We start from the raw sequence: 16,704 nt of genomic DNA, 5'->3' as shown, positions 1-16,704 counted from the left end.
ACTAATAATTTGAACACGAAACCGGGAAAAATACCTTTTTATTTTTTGTATACATTTCTATATATCTACACACAGCTAGCAAAGATCGAAGCTAGAAAAAGCAGAGAAAGATTGAAAAGACTTTCGTGGGTGTGTACGTCATTGATTGTATTGATCTGCTGCGTGGTAGGGCAGGGAGAGCGAGGGGCTGCATGTTACTGACTAGGGTTGGCGCGATGACAACATAATAGTGGTTGTGCTCGATGAACCACTCCAAAACTGTCTTGATTTTTTAAAACAAAGCGATGCGATGTATATATGTTCTCAAGACGGTTTTCCATTTCGTTAAGAGAAAGTAAGACAAATTTTTCGAGAAAGAAATCATCAATATATATAAATTAATTTAAATAGACAAACCGATGAAAGCAATCGCCTGCTCCTTCCCTGCGTTATTTTTGTTCGTATAAAACAATTTCAAATAAACCGCAGCAACATGATGATATGATCCTCTTAAAAGAGATACATTATACATAATCAGACTAGAAAGCAAAGTGATGAATTGAAAGAGCAAGAAGAAATACATGTCACATTGAAAAGATCATACAAGTATAAGAAATTGACCAAATATAATTTTCTGTAAAAATTTTACGTTGCTCGGTTTTCTCTCTCTTTGAGGGGGGGTTCAAGGGGACCAGAAAACAATGATACTTGGGACGGGCATTTTGTCATTAGGAACGACACCATATTGATCACTCCATCATCTCAAAGTCTGAACAACTACGCGCGCACTGACATATTGCAAAATAACTCAATCTTTCGGTTAGGATAGCCTTTTTTTTTCTCTAGTTTGACGTTCAGTTAGCTGCGTAGGATCGACAGATTGATGGAATGTGTAGACGTCAAGGAATCGATAAGCGTTCGTGGATTGGATGCCAAGTGAGTGTACCTTGTTTCCTTTTTACTTCTACTTTGACTGATTGGATGGCTTGTTTGTTTCTCTATAATACCCCGTTAAAACTTGCCTTTCCCTCCAATTGAATTAACGTTAACAGAAGCTCACAGGATAGAGCACGTCGCACTCCTAGGGTCCCCGTTAGCAGACGTAACGGTCACAGTAAGTCTTGGAGGCCGAACTCCAAAAGTTGGACAGCAAAATTCGTTGCCTAGACCAGAAGCCATGGCGGTGGCAGCAGCTGAAACGGCCGCAGCCGTCGCCGCGGTACTTCCGTCGTGAGTTCCGCCGTCGATTGCCGGATCACCGGGCAAGTTGAATGACAAGCCCATGAAACCATCTGAGCGAGTTTTGGGTGTGAGGAGACCAGCTGTCGAATCCTTTTTTATGCCATTGTGGCCGACGGTTATGTCTGGTGGGGCACAGTTTAAGTTGGAAACTAGCGGGAACGAAGAGGCTGGTGGCGTCGACGGCGTCTTGGGACTGCTCATTCCTCCTCCGCTGGGCGATTTCTTCGACGCTAAAGCCTTGCCTGCTAATGGAACAATCCCAATCCAAATAGAGAAAAGATAAATAACCTTATTTGCAATTCAATTAGATTTGTTTCCACCCCTTCAAGTTTACGCGTTACCATGAGGGCAGATGAATTTTAGATCGAACTTTTTGGCCGCCGGCTTGGACGATAAAGTCAAAGGCGATGGGGTCGTTGGCATCGTCGTATGACTGCTGCCACTCGGGGTGATACTTCGAACTACATTTTCGTACAACTTGTTCTTGGCCGACGACGAATGGAGTGTCGTTTGTAAAGCCTTCTCCATTTCTTTGAGACTACGTCGATTCTGGTGTGGAATCAGTTCATTTGTACTTCCGCCTCCTAGCACGGGAAAGAAGAAAGCAATAATGATCTCGATACCAGTTCAGCTAGAGAAAACATTCCATATGAGAACACGGAAAGAAATCTCATTAGTAGAGGGGCTAGCTTCCTAGAAACACAAATAAAGTGCATCTGCAATCAAACAAACTCAACGTACACAAAAATTAAGTCTGAACTAATTAAATCCTGGAATAACCGAAATCATCAACTCTTGACATTCCCCAGTTCTCAGTTTTAATTACAGCAAGTTAATTAGCCGCGGCTCTCCATCCGTGCATCACAAACACACTAGTAATTTCCCATTGAATAGGTGCGTGCATACAGTACAGGCTACTTACTATCTCCATTACTATTCAAATTCAAATGTATACTACAATCTGTCGACGAATAAAATATCAGGGCAGATGCTGGCAAAGTGGCACCAACCTGAAGTAACCAACGAAACCGGACTAATATTCCGGTTGCTCATACCGCTCGTAACCGCACCTTTGCGAGCCATGGTGACATCGTCCATGGTGACGGGACTGTATCTCCGAATCGTAGATGATCCCGCTCTGCCTTCCGCCAGCAATTCTTCCGGAACAGCGGAAATTCTACCGGATCTGTCCGATGCGCACCGGCCTTTCTTCCCCGTCAACCAGTACGTCTTCATCTGACCTGCATTATGCAATGAATATATGGACGATATTAAACTGGACCGTTTTTATTCCTCTTTCTAGTTGTGTGTTGCCTTGGCAACAGCAAAAAAAGTTCTTTTATCCGCCACATTTGCCCGTGGATAGCGGGCAATATGATTCTATCGCGGGAGAGTGCATGTGGCGAGTTGCCACAAGACATTCGAAAGATACTACAAGGGACCGAGGGTAAGTAGCTACATGCAAATCAATACACAAAAGGGGGATCAGGAGGACTTTTCAGGAGCGGGGAATCTCTATACCTTTCCCTTTGACGACAATCTCGCCACGATCTGCAGTTAAATAGTCGGGCCCGAGCAGTTCGTAGGTCGTCTGCGAAATGTGGATTTTCATCGGCTCGCTCGTCGACTCCATTCTCGAGGCTGGTCGTATATCGACGTAACAGAAGACAAGGAAATGTAGAATTTATTATTGAGTAACGAAATACGGCACAGAGCTAGACGACATAAATAAAGGGCCAGAAAAACCGATTCGGACTCAATGGCCCGGCACTATCGTCTTTTACCCGTATTGACAGAGTCACCGAAGAGGCCTACATTCGCCAAAAAAGAGAAAAGAGAGAAAGTTAACAAGTCCGGAGAAAAGAAAAACGACGACGAGAAAGAGAGAAATGGAACTAGTCGTATTCATTACGTACAGTAGCGCGGCATTTTGAGTCCAACGACGCCCGCTACAACAGCACCCGAGTGAACGCCGACTCTGATCCTCAGATGTTGCCCTATTTTGAGACATAATATAATTAATTCAAGTCATTACGGGGAATTTGTAATAAGCCTGGAGGAAACATCGTCAATCATTCAGACTTGAAAACTCTTCAATTCGGAATAGGCTCTCAATAATTTAGGCATTCTAATTATCCGGGTTATGAATGTTAATAATGTACATATAATACGTTTTTAGAAAAACGTGAAAAGTATTGATCTTCCTCCTTTTTGGGAGGAAAAAAAAGATTAACGTTCCGTTGAATCTTATTTCCATGACTGCAATATATAGCATGAAGTGAGATTGCCGAGATCCCTTCCGTCGGCCGGACAACGGAACTAACGCAATAACTCGGAGAAATACATGGTGCTATGGTTATTGAGGCCAACTGAAATAAAGAAACCAGACGAAAAGAAGAAGGAGAAAAAAATGGTTTTCGGTTGAAGACCTGTAGACGGATCAGTCAAATCTTGAATAGCATCAACCATGTCCATTGCCATATCACACGTGCGGGCAGCATGAAGGACATCTTTGACGGGGGCACCTCCTACGGCCATGTAAGCATCACCAATGGTCTCCACCTGACAGAATTAGGTGAGTGTGAATTATTCATCCCTGTCTGATATGTGGGTGGATTTTTTGAAGGAGCAGGGGACAGCCAACCTTGTAGACGCCATTGAGCTCGGTGAGTCGATCAAAGATGGAGTACATGGAGTTGAGCATCGAGACGACTTCCATCGGACTGATTCGGCTACAGATTTCTGTAAATGTCACCACGTCGCTGAACAGGATCGTTACACATTCAAAGACCTGTGGTGAATCAAAGGGGTGGAAACCATCATCACATAATGAAGGCAAAAGGACGGTTTCTAATAATGAATGGATCCCGGCTTGATTAGTTCATTTATAAATTAGCGACGCGCGGTGCCGAGCAACATTAGATGACGTCAAAAGACTTTGTTCTCTCTACCGCCTCCACAGTGTCACGGAAACATTGGTATCAGGGGGGGGGGGACACACAGCAAACACAGAGAAATAAAAGAAATAATCTACCTAGTTATACCCTATCAGATTCTCATTATAATTCCCCTTGTTTTTTTCTCTTTCGGTGTTGTTTGTGTTTTTCCCCCGTCATGATTCCAAGATGTGTTGTCGGCGTGCATTAAGCCGTCATAAAAGAGTGACAACCAACTAATGAAGCTTTGTGACTTTTTGGGGGTTGAAAACAAAGAATATCTCCAGGACTACTCTTAAGAAAGGGAGTATTTCTCTCTAGTGCCTATTTGTTTTCGTTTTTTGGTTGCCTGGATGTTGTTACGCATCCTGGTTATCCACTATCCGGTTATTTTTGTTTGTAAACATAATATTGACTCACCTGGCACGTATCAACGGGATTTTCTCCTTTGCGAAGCCGATCAGCCACGAGCTTGGGTATCATTTGATAAAGGAGCTCGTCGGTGCGCTTCATTTCTTCGTCGAGTTTTTTCATGGACTCTTCCAGTTTCTTGGATTTCTGCTGTTCTTGGTCAAGTGCCAATTTCAATTCGACCGACTGCTGCGTACCGGCCATCATCAAATCCCTGCGAGGAAAAATGAAATAAAAATGAAACAAGATATTTTCTCGACTCTTCAATCATTTTCTGAATGTCAGAAAGTACGACAAGTCACGAAGGACACACGTCAATACCTGGAAAAATCGTGCATGGATAAATCGTTGATAAAGAGTCCAACCCGGATCATGGCGTCGAGATCATTCATCTGCGGCGTGCCTAGAAAGACGATCATCTTCCATTCTTCCATGTAGAGCATTTGTCCTAAAAATTTCGTTATTTTAGATTTAGGAAAAAGTATTTCGAGATGGCAAATTTCTAATTATTAGCTCACCTTTTAAATGGATTTTTCTACTGCTGTCCTCGGAGTCGGTGTCTCCTATTTCGTTGGAACCACCGATTACCAACGACTTGTGAGACACAAGCTCGAAAATGTTGTTGGTTCGTTTCAATATCTGCAAATCAAATAAAACACAGGTAAGAAGAATGCACGTAATCACGACATTCGTGGGAAAAACCAGCGGAGGAGGAAATGTTACCGATGAGAATTTGAAGTCGACGAGGGGGCGGGTTAGGTCGAAGACTTCGGAAATATCCTGACCGATTAATTCGGGTAGAATGTGGGCCAACGAATTCCCGATGTTTTTAATGATCATGTCGGATCTATTCATTCCATCGAACATCCAATATGTGTAGCGCATATGAAAAAAAGGGGGGAGGGAAAAGAAATACACATACATGATATATATGAGTTCAAAGAAAGAATCTCATCATGTGATGGTCTTTCTTGTTAGACGCATTGACAGGGCCCCATAGACATTGGAGGAGAAATCGATAACATCATAACATTACCACCCTGCACAGCCGTACATTACCAACATCCTCTGCAACCAAATGTGACGAGGTTCACGGGGCACACGTCTTTTCAAAAATAAAAAAGCCCAGCACGCTCTCTCAGCTGTCACTTTAATAAATACAAAGAAGATACTGGAAGAAACCGTCACACTGAACGCGCACCCGTTGGAAATGCAATGAGAAACTTGACAAGGCAAACATAAGTTTGACTTGTGCATTATTATTAGATGAAGATTGTCTAAAAGATTGTCATCCTCGGCGAGTGCTCGAACAATAGCGTCAGTGATTGATCTTGTACACTCATATCTTCGAATGACTTATAACAACGGAAATGAAATCATCCATCGATTGTACTAGCGCAAAAAAATAACCATCGGCAGTGCAATCAGACGGATGTATAGATCAAACAGTTTACCCGAAAAGGATGCAGAACGGAAAGATGTCGATAAAGATGGATGCTTTGAGGGGCAAGCATTGATCCTCGCGATCCAGGGCCGTCAGTGTGGAAAAGGCTCGGTTGTCGAACTTGAGATTGAACGTCACTACATGCATGTCGAACGACATTTCTTCCTTGATGATGGTGATATCCACATCGTCCAATTTGTAGATTTCCTTGCCAACCTTTGAAAAGCGACTCGGGTTAATATTTGTTACAAGAGATGTACATAACCGTCAGCAGTCTTAACCGGATTACCTGTTTGATTTGGCCCATTGTGTAGTGAACAAAACCGCGTCTCTTTGACCGGTAGTGAAGTGTCAGTCCAGTACTTGTCTCGTTCTCACAGAAGAAGGAAGGCGCTCTCATTCTCGGGTAAGAGAACTTCAAATACTCGTGCAAATTGTCTAATCCTATTCAATTGACATTATAAAGCACATCAGTCATACTCGAGCGAACATCAGACAGCTCAGGACAAATAAATCTAAACGAGTTTTAACCTGATTTCAATTATATTTGCTATTGAAATTAGGTCATGGCGTTCAGTGAAGAAGTCGGTTGTTTGCTCAACCGAAAGCAATTTCCTAGTAGGCACTAAATTGAATAGGCTGGTATAAAGGAGGTCTCTATATCGACAACAATCTATCTTATCGTGTGTATAAGAACATCTCCAACGTCTTGGTCGGGTCGAAGCTCGATGGCTTGTCACGGATCGTCAACTACATATAGTGATTGGACTGGCAAGTTGGGAAACATCCTTACCAGAGAAATGTACAACTCTATCGGTTCTCGTCGTTCGTTTGCAACACGCATGCCATACTCCTACTCCTCGTATTGCATCTCTAGACTTTTATTCTAATTCACATCCGCCATTTGTGGAAATGATCAATATCCATCTCGCTCATGTCTCACTGCCAAACTTTTCCGTGTGTTGCGCGATTTTACGAGTTGGAATCCCCGCAGGAGAAGAAGAAGAAAGTTTCCATTTATCTACCCACCTGTCTTATACCAAAGTTGCTGGTAATCGTTAGCGGAGCGAAAATGTAGCTAAGATGAAATTCGATCTTTATCATCTTTATACAAAGTATTAGCAACAACATTATACAGCTGAAGCTTATATTTAAACCTGAGATACGGTCAAGGTGAACGACGCAGAATGAAACTCGATCGGCTTATTAGGTTATGCAGTCAATCCCTCTCATGTCGAAAGAAGTGGTCTTTTGGTTACACGGAAATGGATGTTTTCGGTTATTAAAAAAAAACAATTGTTGACAGAAACCCTCTTATGTTTGACAACACAAGTGGGATTCATCCTACCAACTGTTGGGTGTGCCAATTCATGCCAAAAAGCTAACATTCGAGATTTCGTAATTGCTATTTCAGTCAACTCTAATTTGTTACAATAGGCTAACATCAAATAATTGCTTATTTTTAGATATTTGTCTGGGCAGGACAAAAGAATCTGTGTATGCTTACACTGGGTTTCCCTTTATTCTTTCATGACCTCCACCACTTGAAAGGCAAGATCAAATCTGTTATATGGCTGCCTGACGTACGAGATACGACATATAATTCAATTAATAACATTGAGTAACCTTTTTGTCATTTTAGTACAAGATCGTTGGAAATGGTAGGCCTATTTTCCCATTTTACAAATGATTTGATCAGTCTAAAGATTTCCTATATAGCCCTAGTTTATTTGTATGGTTTTTGTGCCCTAGTTTCTATAAAAGGAGATCCTATCGAATATCTTCTAGATCCACATTAAAGGAATGAAAAGAATTCCCCTTACCATTCAGGAAATCCCGCATGTGACGGCCGAGGACGGAAAGCACTCGATCGTAGCCGTATTGCCCGACAAAGTCCACAAAGTATTCTCCCATAAGAGCCATGAATTCATGTTCGGGCACCTGGAGCAACTGTAAAATAAATAGGAGAAACATTTCGTGAATATTTAAGTGGTCATTACAATGAATGATAATATCTTTTCAATGTCTCTGGCTATACAACACACAAAAGAACGTCTCAAATAATTCGAGTTTTCCATGTCCATGAGCAGTAGTAGTAGATGATTGTCCACGGTTACTCACTGGCCATGTAATTAAGGGGCCCTCTATATTACTTGCCGGGTAATCAGATATCAGTGTTTGCTGAATCAAATTTGATTTTAAATCGTTTCGTTAAATTAAATCAAAAATTAAATCAAAATTGATTTAATTACAAGAATTAAATCATACAGAGAAATTTGATTTAATTCGTGATTTTAATCGTTTGAAACACAGTGAATCACGGGTAAATCAAAAAAATTGAAAAAAGACGAGAAAACCTACAGATTTTCATGAAAATTTTCTCGATTTCCAATCAGTTTTTAAAATAATATGACTATTCTAGTTCCTTTCCTAAAACAAAGCAGCAGAGAAACAAAACGTATTTTTTTGCTGAAGATTTTAGGTGTGCATAACATATATATTTGATTTTTTTTGCCAAGTATAATGCAAAAAACTATATGAAATTTGATTTTGATTTTGATTTTAATTTATAAATTAAATCAAAAATTTATTTGATTATTGATTTAATTTTTGATTCGTCTAAAATTTCTAAAAAATGATTTATGATTTTGATTCATAAATCAAAAAAATCGTGATTCAGCAAACACTGTCAGATATCCACTCAACCTGAATTATTGATCTTTAGAAGCGCAACAAGACCTGCAATCCCAATGTGTTGTGCTAATCTAAATTACAGGCACAGTAAAATGTACGGTGTGCGTTACTGTAAATAATTTGGGCGCGCAACACACACTTGATTCTATATGGGAATCCAAGCCACCTGGTATAATAAGTTAAACATAATGATGCAATTGAAAGCATCTTTGGGCACAATAGTTGGTACTTCTGCTGCACCTACACACATCTTCTCTTTGACTTGCGAGTCTCTCTTCAAAGTTGAAAGCACAGTGCCCCGCACATCTACTTGATTTTAACCATAAATTTTTAGTAGCTTATCAAAAAGATCTGTAAAATGCAATCAAAAGTATTCCCAAGAAACTTTATAACAATAGGAGCCACTGTATTATACGGAGTGTAGCCTCAAGTCAACCCCCCCCCCTTACTTCCGCCGTATCAAATTAAGTTTACAGGATTTACACACGAATAAATCGAATCATTTCCATGGTCCTATTTTTACCTCCTCTTTTACACATACTTTGTCGGCGATATCAAAATTCCATTTCTACTCTTTGAATATTGCTCTGTAACAAAACTGTGATCACTGCGACGCAGATTTATCCTTTAGTGCTTACATAATACTGTCTCTACTTGCTTAGTGTACGTACCTCGATGGCTTTTGCCGACAATCTCGGAATCAAATTCTCAGGGTAGACTTGATGAGTGGAAAAAGAGGTCTGTTCGACGGCTGCAGCTCGTCGAATCTCCTCCCATTTCTCTTCACCGTAATTTTCTTTGATGTAACAAGCCAGACTTTCCAACAGAAGCCCGTACATTTTAGCCGATTACTTCCGCCCACCACAAGCAGCTGAACACAATGGAGTAGTAGGGGATCTGAAAGAAAGCAGAAATAAAATGTTGTACACAAAAAATAAAATACTGTGTTACGTCATTTGTTGATCCGACCAATAGAGCCTCGTTTTGCCGATACTATACTTTAGTGCGCACCTAACCAACCCAATTTATAGATTGCCCAGAAAATATCATAATAACGTCAAAGCGGACACGGTTATAAGAGTCTTTTCAGATACTGTCGTATCATGCGAAAATATGCACGTTCTCTCCTTCTGGGCTCAAGGGAACGTCGGAGCTCTTTGAATTGCATGCTTACAGTCCATGGATGTTCTCGCAGACTTTACACTTAAAACTTGGGCCACCCGTCCGTCGATCCAAAGTGGACGGGCGGTAAAGATGGCGGCTAAATTTAGCGCCATATTCAAAAAGAGTGAGGGGGTTTGAGCTGTGCGGTTGGCATGTTCAGCCATCAAGATAGATTAGAGTGGCATTCAGGTGGAGTGTGTGCCTTGTGCCATAAAGCGCGCCCGCTTTACAGTATAGCGAAGGCGGGATTAAATTTAGCCCATCAATCAAAGCATTTTCGTTGGGTAAAAAGAATGGAAAGGACCCTGTTGAATAAAACGTCACTTTAGACCGTCACCTTTAGCTATTTACCGTCAGGCTGTTTGTGTTTTTTTTCTTTCTCCCCAATGATAATCTTATTCCAAAAAATCTCGAATTGTTTACCGAGAATACTATTTTTATGGCTGGCCATCACTTTAGGGAAATCTCCGTTTCGAAATGGAAGAATTACGGGGGATGTAATAGCACTCACATAAAATAGGCAATGACTGTATTTCCGTGGAAAATACCAATAATAAATGTCGCCGGGTTTTTTTTTTTCTAAATAGACTTCCTAGTAATTTCGTTTTCCAAATCGCTTAATAAGAACTAAAAAGGTCGACGTATCTTCAACGTTAGCAATGACGAAATACGATTTTATTTCCCCAGATGTCTTACTCGATTTTCTCCAAGTCCCCATTACATAAAATCATTCAGTCGGAATAACAAGTATCTAAATAAAAAGTAAGCCTGGCAGCCAAGCCCTCTAAGCAGTTTAGCTTCACAAAGTAATCAAAGTGAACTAGACACTATTTCAATAAATAACAAAAGTGAAGATGAAAGTGGTTTTCGATCAATATATTTCTACATTAGCTTCAGATTTTCAATTAGAGCGCGAGGCAACAGTCAGACCTCAATGATTCTTTATGGACGTCGGTGACGCAACATAAATCTCCTTCTCTCTCAGCCAACCATTCGTTTCCATCGGTGCCCTTTCGCGCTCCTTATTCTTTCTGATACGGTTCATTTAAAAGCGAGTGGGATTTGTCGTAAGAATTAAGACCCATTTCATGTGTAAAACGGTCATTTCCTCGGCCAACAACAAGAATATCGAATTGAAAGTGAAAGATTAGTTCCTGCTGACCTGTTGCTGAGATTTGGCTTCCGAAGCGACGCCGAGAAAATCTAATGAAGAGCCAACAAAAATAATCTCTTCTTTTTTTAGACGTTCAATAAGTCCTGGATGAAGCCAGACAATGCGCTGTTGAAGCCCACTTGAACCGCCATTATTAATAAAAATAAAACTGCGCTGTTCTCTATTTTCCAACGATTTCAGAAATTTTTGACTCGATTTTGTCCCACGTGCGACAAGAAAACAACAACAGCGACGACACAGTCAATCAAGAGCGCACTTTTTGAACGTTCAGCGTGACAAGTCGAAACGAGTGGCGAATTATGTGACGCTAGGAAGAATGTTGGGAGGTCCGACCGGCATCCACCAGCAGATTCGACTGAAAAAGAAGACCTGCTGGATGTGTATGTTTAAGTGTCTGAAGAGAGCGAGTCCTTCTGCTCCCGTAGGAAGCTGTGTGTGTGTGTTTGGGGGTTGTGCCCTTGCGCGCGCGATCCGATAGTCTTTTCTTTTCCATTTCTTTCTAGACCGAAGACGACGCTCCCTTCCACATTACACATACATCACGTGTTACATAGTACACAAAAGGGCGGTGCCAAGCGAGGTTTCTTCCGACACTGTCTCTTGTCACTTTGCTTGATTATACCGAGGAAACAGCTCCTTGGTTTGATTGCAACATCATTCCCCTTATTATGACGTAACCAAAATGTTTACTCCACAACGTAAAAATGTCGCACGTAATAGTTTTCCTGTTTTTTGTTTTACATCTCGTGTGTCATCTACATGATGGGAGGAGGAGAACAGGGTCATCTTCAGGGAATCGAATAATACTTGGTTGGTTCACAGTTCCCTGAAGGTATGTACGACGAGGGGTGGAGTTATTAAGTTTGTAAAGCGAATCCCCAAAAGAAATTATTTTTTAGGACACTTTTACAGTATTGGAGGCGGGTCTGCACTGCTGGAAAGATGGGAGGGTATTCGGTTACCCCTTTCCAGACATGTTCAACTATAGAGCAATTCACCAGCAAAAAAGTTGATCACATGTGAGTTGCTGTCTTTCTCGGTTTGCGGTGGTACTAGGCGTAACATGAACAAGTCATAACAAAAATGGAAGAGAGAGACCTGTGCTAAAGCTGACATGTGACACGCACCACCGGATCAACTGAAAGAGCCGAAAGACTAACGCGGTGGCCACTTGTGTGCGTTTTCTTTATATAACCACGGCAATCGCGATCACCACAAACGTATCTGCGGCACGACAGCAAATGAAAAACAGCCGCCAGATCAATTGCAAATTTGCAATGCAAACAGTTGAAATTTTTAATTCCTCTCCTGCTATCTTTCGACGATGGAAAGCGAGTGGTTGAGAGAAAATGGAAAAACAATATTGGACCAGTGCAGCCTCTAAAAAAGAACAGATGATATCGATTTTAGATTGTTCCTGTTTATCGATCCTTGCGCGTCCCCAAGAGTCTCACGTCTGGTGCCAAAGAGGCGGTCGTACGACCGATCTCATAAGCCTCACCACCTACCCCACCCTTACACTCCGTGTCAAAACCATTCTGTAAGCAAACGTGCGGAATGGTTGTCCTCTTTTTCACTTCCTCGATTCCTCACATGTATCTCTAGTTCAAGAAACAGTACAACGATGACACTGCCAGAAAATCAGCAATTCAGACTAACTGAGAATAGAAACGGTTTCTATATGTACCTCCCTGAAAAATAAAAAAATAAACACATCCCAGAGGGAATGCACAGATAGGACGACACAAGCAGCACACACAGAGCATCAATGTTGCTGAGGATAAGATTGCTGTGCGCATGAAAAGTCCATCCGTCTTCCTCCAGACACTCCAGCTTCGCTTGAAAAGTTGTCACGAAAACAAAAAAAACCGAGAGAATTGATTGCTTCTTTAATTAAGGCCTTAAAAACTGCTAATGAATTGTTGTGAATAGACAGCAAGGAATCCAATGCATCCCATAATAGAAGTATAAAAAAAAGGCTCTCACTAATGAGACCTTCACAAGGGCAGAATGCCAGTTCGTGCTGACTTCTTCTCACGCGACACTCACGTTTCCCTACGGTTACGTAAAAAACAGATTTTATTTGATTACAAAAATTATTGCAACGTCAAATCCCAGGGCTCCTAAAAACTTCAGTGAGAGACGGTTGAAAAGCTTCATCGAATTTACTTGAAATCAGAGCAATAGATCCCTGGTCGGTTCACGGCTGTGTTGGCTTCCCCATCTCGATTTTAGGGTAAACGTAAGCCGATTTGGAAACTTTAAAAAGCGCCTCTAGTGAGTGTGTCAGCTACAACGTCCAGCTACTTTTGAGAGCCTAGATGGCTCTTTTTAAAGTTTCCACTTCACAATTCTGACAGGCCCCGCCCTAAAACCCCCTGAAAATCGGCTTACGTTTACCCTAAAATCGAGATGGGGAAGCCAACACAGCCGTGAACCGACCAGGGATCTATTGCTCTGCTTGAAATTTTGTAAAAAAAATAAAAATTTCTAATTTCCTTAAATTTTCGTCTGGCAACGCCGTTGCGTCGACTGCATTTCACAAAATCAAGAATCGAATAAATAACATAAAGATCAGTTAAATTTCTTTCGACATGTAGACGTGACAAAATAGAGAAGAAACCGCATAAAAGATCTAGTCACTGCCGACCGAGTGTTATCAATGAATAATTCAAGAACTGTATCCATTTCAACTAATCTGACTTTATGGCAATCTTACTTCTCTAGCCGTTCTTTTTAGGGTGTACAAAATGAAACGGAGCTCAGTTCTCCTGTGGCTGGGTATTAATCTTGCAGCGGCAGCCACGATATGTTACGTAGTATTAGCTGTACATTACCATCCTAAACAAACTCCTACAAGGATCCAACCTGCTGCTGATACATCTTATTCTCACATTCGTGATGGCATACACCAGCGTGTCAACCTCAGGGAGAAATTGACTTCGCACAAACACAGAGTAATTTCTCAACTCAGACAGTCACTACTCCAACAGAAAGTATCGTCCAAACATTTTACACTCAACCAAGCCCGGTTCTTTGGGACTAAAAAACTCAAAGATTTGACACCTTCAATGTTACTCGAAAATCTCCAGAACAGTTTGGAGAAATCACATTTCCATACCATAACTTCTCTAACTAATGTGTTTCCAAAAGAAAAGCAACTACTTAAAAACAGTCAAGCATTCCAAAAGCGTTATAAAAGTTGTGCAATCGTTTCCAGTGCAGGTGCGCTACTGAATTCCGATTTGGGAACATTTATAGGTAACACAATCTATACACAATTTGAATGTTTGATGTAAGATTAATTCTTGCTATTTCGTTTTCAACAGATGGTCATGATTATGTGGTCCGTTTTAACAATGCCCCAACATTAGGATTTGAAGTCGACGTAGGCAATAAGACTTCTTTACGGATTCTTAATTCGCAAATCTTGTCCAAATCAGAATTTAATTTTGTCAATTCGTCCCTCTATAAAAATGTTTCTCTACTTGTCTGGGACCCTTCAAAATATAACGCTACTCTGGAGCAGGTTCTTGAAAATTAGAGCTTTGTTCAGCAAATATTTAATAACTAACTGTTATTCTATATAGTGGTCCTGCAATCCGGATTTCCCTTTCTTAGACGCCTTTTTTTCACGAAGAAATCAAATTCCTGAGGAAGAACTGCATTTAATGGACCCGCGAGGACTTTGGGACTTGTGGGATTACCTCAGCTTACACAGTCCATTGCCCATTCCCCCTAATCCACCTTCATCGGGTTTTATTGGTAAAATGAGAGCAAATAAGCGAAGATGATTTACCTTTTCATGGTGGATGTTTTCTGCAGGCCTCGCGCTGACCCTATCTTTCTGCGATTATGTCGACATGATTGAGTTTGTTCCTTCGCTGAGGATGACAAAGCGCTGTCACTATTACGACACCAATGAAGATGTAGGATGCACAATGGGAGACTGGCACCCACTAGCTGCCGAAAAGTTGCTTGTTCTTTCACTCAATCCTGCAGATGACCACGTGATTTTCGTCGATGGTTACGTCCGCATCACTGGATTCTCTAGTCAGCTACAGCAAGAGTAGCGTTGTTGTAACGTGTATTTTCTTAGTTGAATGATGATGATTACATAACTTTTCAATTTATAGCGAGAGCTTTCCTACCCATTTCTAGTGCACCTGCACGTGTTGAGTGGCCTCCAATGAATCCGGAAGCGTGAATAAAAACACAGCCATCGATACCAGACATTTGATCCAACTCTTTGTCTCGCAGACCTCTCCATTGGTCGGGTAAAGCTTTTCTCAGTTCGAAAGAATGAGACGAAACGGGAACGCCTTGGATCCTCCAACTACCGTTAGAATCTGGATATATACTGTACAAAATCTTCTTATCGCCAACGTCCAACCCCATTTTCTTCTCTAGCTGAAAGAAATGCTCTTTCCATGGGCATCCTCCATTGTTGAATTCGATTATTTGACCACTTTCGTCAACAGAAAAACGATCCTCGATGGATTTGACAACCAACTCCCTGTAATAGCACAAGAGCATTTCCAATCCAGTTTCTAACACTAACAAAAAGAAAAAAAAAATATTTACCTAGCTGGCCACCAGCATTTGCCAAAATAATTAATTTTGTCCAAAAACTCTTCCTTGACCAATTCCATTCCTTGATTAAACTTGGTTGTAACATCTTCCTCTGTCTCTGGCTGATTCCACTTTGGGTTTAGGTTTCCAACTCTGGAACTTAGATTTGTAGTGATCTTGTACCGTCCTTCACCATCATGTGTTGAAATACCATTATCAATTGCATCCTAAACAAATAAATCAGTTATTTAGAACACAATTCTAACACGAATCTTTTTGAAACTTACGATCTCTTCAATAAATCCTTCATATACTCTATTGTAAGTTTCTTGCACCAACTTAGAGTCAACTGGCATGTTAAGAACTTGAGAAATGATTTCCTGACCAAAATGGACATACACTAGCCCAGCACTTGATAGTCTAGTAACCCATGGGAAGCCTGGTTTCAATGTGGAAAAGGACTCCTGAAAAGATCTGTTTGATAAAAGAGACATCAACATATATGTGAACATAATTTGTTTACAAGATTTCTACCTTTGGTGATGGTCATATCGGTGAACACTGGGATCAAACACTCCACCAACATCAACGACAATATCACAAGTATCTAAAATTGTTGCATTGCGAGTCCTTTTCACTAAGGCATCAGCATATTGTGGCAGGAGTTTAAGCATTGCACAAGCAAGCACTTCATCACAATGAAATTTCCCATCGTGAGTTCCAATAACTTTTCGATCATTCATTTTCTTCTCGGCGCTCATTGGCAGTAGTTTACACTTTGTAAATGATACAAATGATCTAGAACGTTTATCGGGAAAGTTAGAACAATTATATAGGAAAAATGTCAAATGAAATACCTGTTTGATAAATATCTGAACGTGGATTGCATGTATCCACTGACCACGCGGAGCCGGCAGATTCGAGTAACTGGTTGTGGACTTGTGGTAATTTGAGCCAAGGTGTTGCTAAACGGGAGATGCGGCCAATTATACAACTAAAATTGGCGCAAAATTATGAAGAAACAAAAAACTGTTGCATTTTTATTGCTGATAAATTTAATATTCTGGGAAAAAAGAAAAAAATTTGCA

General features: G+C 40.9%; 3 protein-coding genes across 8 annotated transcripts; 1 reads left to right on the top strand and 2 right to left on the bottom strand.

Annotated features, from left to right (window-relative positions):
- Positions 1–21: 21 nt before the first annotated feature.
- LOC124200148 (soluble guanylate cyclase 88E-like) lies at positions 22–14,984 on the bottom strand. Of its 5 annotated transcripts, none has more exons than XM_046596278.1 (17): positions 14,844–14,984; positions 9,378–9,603; positions 7,836–7,962; positions 6,302–6,456; positions 6,023–6,228; positions 5,292–5,415; positions 5,087–5,207; positions 4,890–5,016; positions 4,578–4,782; positions 3,866–4,012; positions 3,651–3,783; positions 3,138–3,218; positions 3,006–3,032; positions 2,743–2,862; positions 2,232–2,462; positions 1,563–1,805; positions 22–1,466 (listed from the first exon to the last, which is right to left on the bottom strand). In XM_046596278.1, the coding sequence occupies exons 2-17, from the start codon at positions 9,543–9,545 to the stop codon at positions 1,036–1,038; spliced, it is 2,646 nt and encodes an 881-aa protein (XP_046452234.1). In that variant the 5' UTR covers positions 9,546–9,603; positions 14,844–14,984; the 3' UTR covers positions 22–1,035. The 5 variants fall into 5 exon arrangements, with proteins under 5 accessions (XP_046452234.1, XP_046452237.1, XP_046452235.1 ...); XM_046596281.1 differs by having other exon boundaries at positions 2,292–2,462; XM_046596279.1 differs by lacking the exon at positions 14,844–14,984 and adding an exon at positions 11,033–13,152 and having other exon boundaries at positions 22–1,463.
- On the top strand, positions 13,572–15,875 carry LOC124200151 (beta-galactoside alpha-2,6-sialyltransferase 2-like). Its single transcript, XM_046596285.1, has 4 exons — positions 13,572–14,305; positions 14,374–14,573; positions 14,635–14,809; positions 14,870–15,875. The coding sequence occupies exons 1-4, from the start codon at positions 13,795–13,797 to the stop codon at positions 15,115–15,117; spliced, it is 1,134 nt and encodes a 377-aa protein (XP_046452241.1). The 5' UTR covers positions 13,572–13,794; the 3' UTR covers positions 15,118–15,875.
- Positions 14,869–16,584, bottom strand: LOC124200152 (MYG1 exonuclease-like). Of its 2 annotated transcripts, XM_046596287.1 has the most exons (6): positions 16,474–16,584; positions 16,151–16,414; positions 15,904–16,090; positions 15,629–15,843; positions 15,196–15,560; positions 14,869–15,102 (listed from the first exon to the last, which is right to left on the bottom strand). In XM_046596287.1, exons 1-6 carry the CDS (start codon positions 16,503–16,505, stop codon positions 15,095–15,097), a joined length of 1,071 nt encoding a protein of 356 aa, XP_046452243.1. In that variant the 5' UTR covers positions 16,506–16,584; the 3' UTR covers positions 14,869–15,094. The 2 variants fall into 2 exon arrangements, with proteins under 2 accessions (XP_046452243.1, XP_046452242.1); XM_046596286.1 differs by lacking the exon at positions 14,869–15,102 and having other exon boundaries at positions 15,115–15,560.
- Between the last annotated feature and the right edge of the window lie 120 nt (positions 16,585–16,704).

This window comes from Daphnia pulex, chromosome 8 (assembly GCF_021134715.1).
Source record: "Daphnia pulex isolate KAP4 chromosome 8, ASM2113471v1".
NCBI lineage: Eukaryota > Metazoa > Arthropoda > Branchiopoda > Diplostraca > Daphniidae > Daphnia > Daphnia pulex.
The sequence above is the reverse complement of the archived record's forward strand: the minus strand, read 5'-3'. Positions and strand labels throughout refer to the sequence as shown.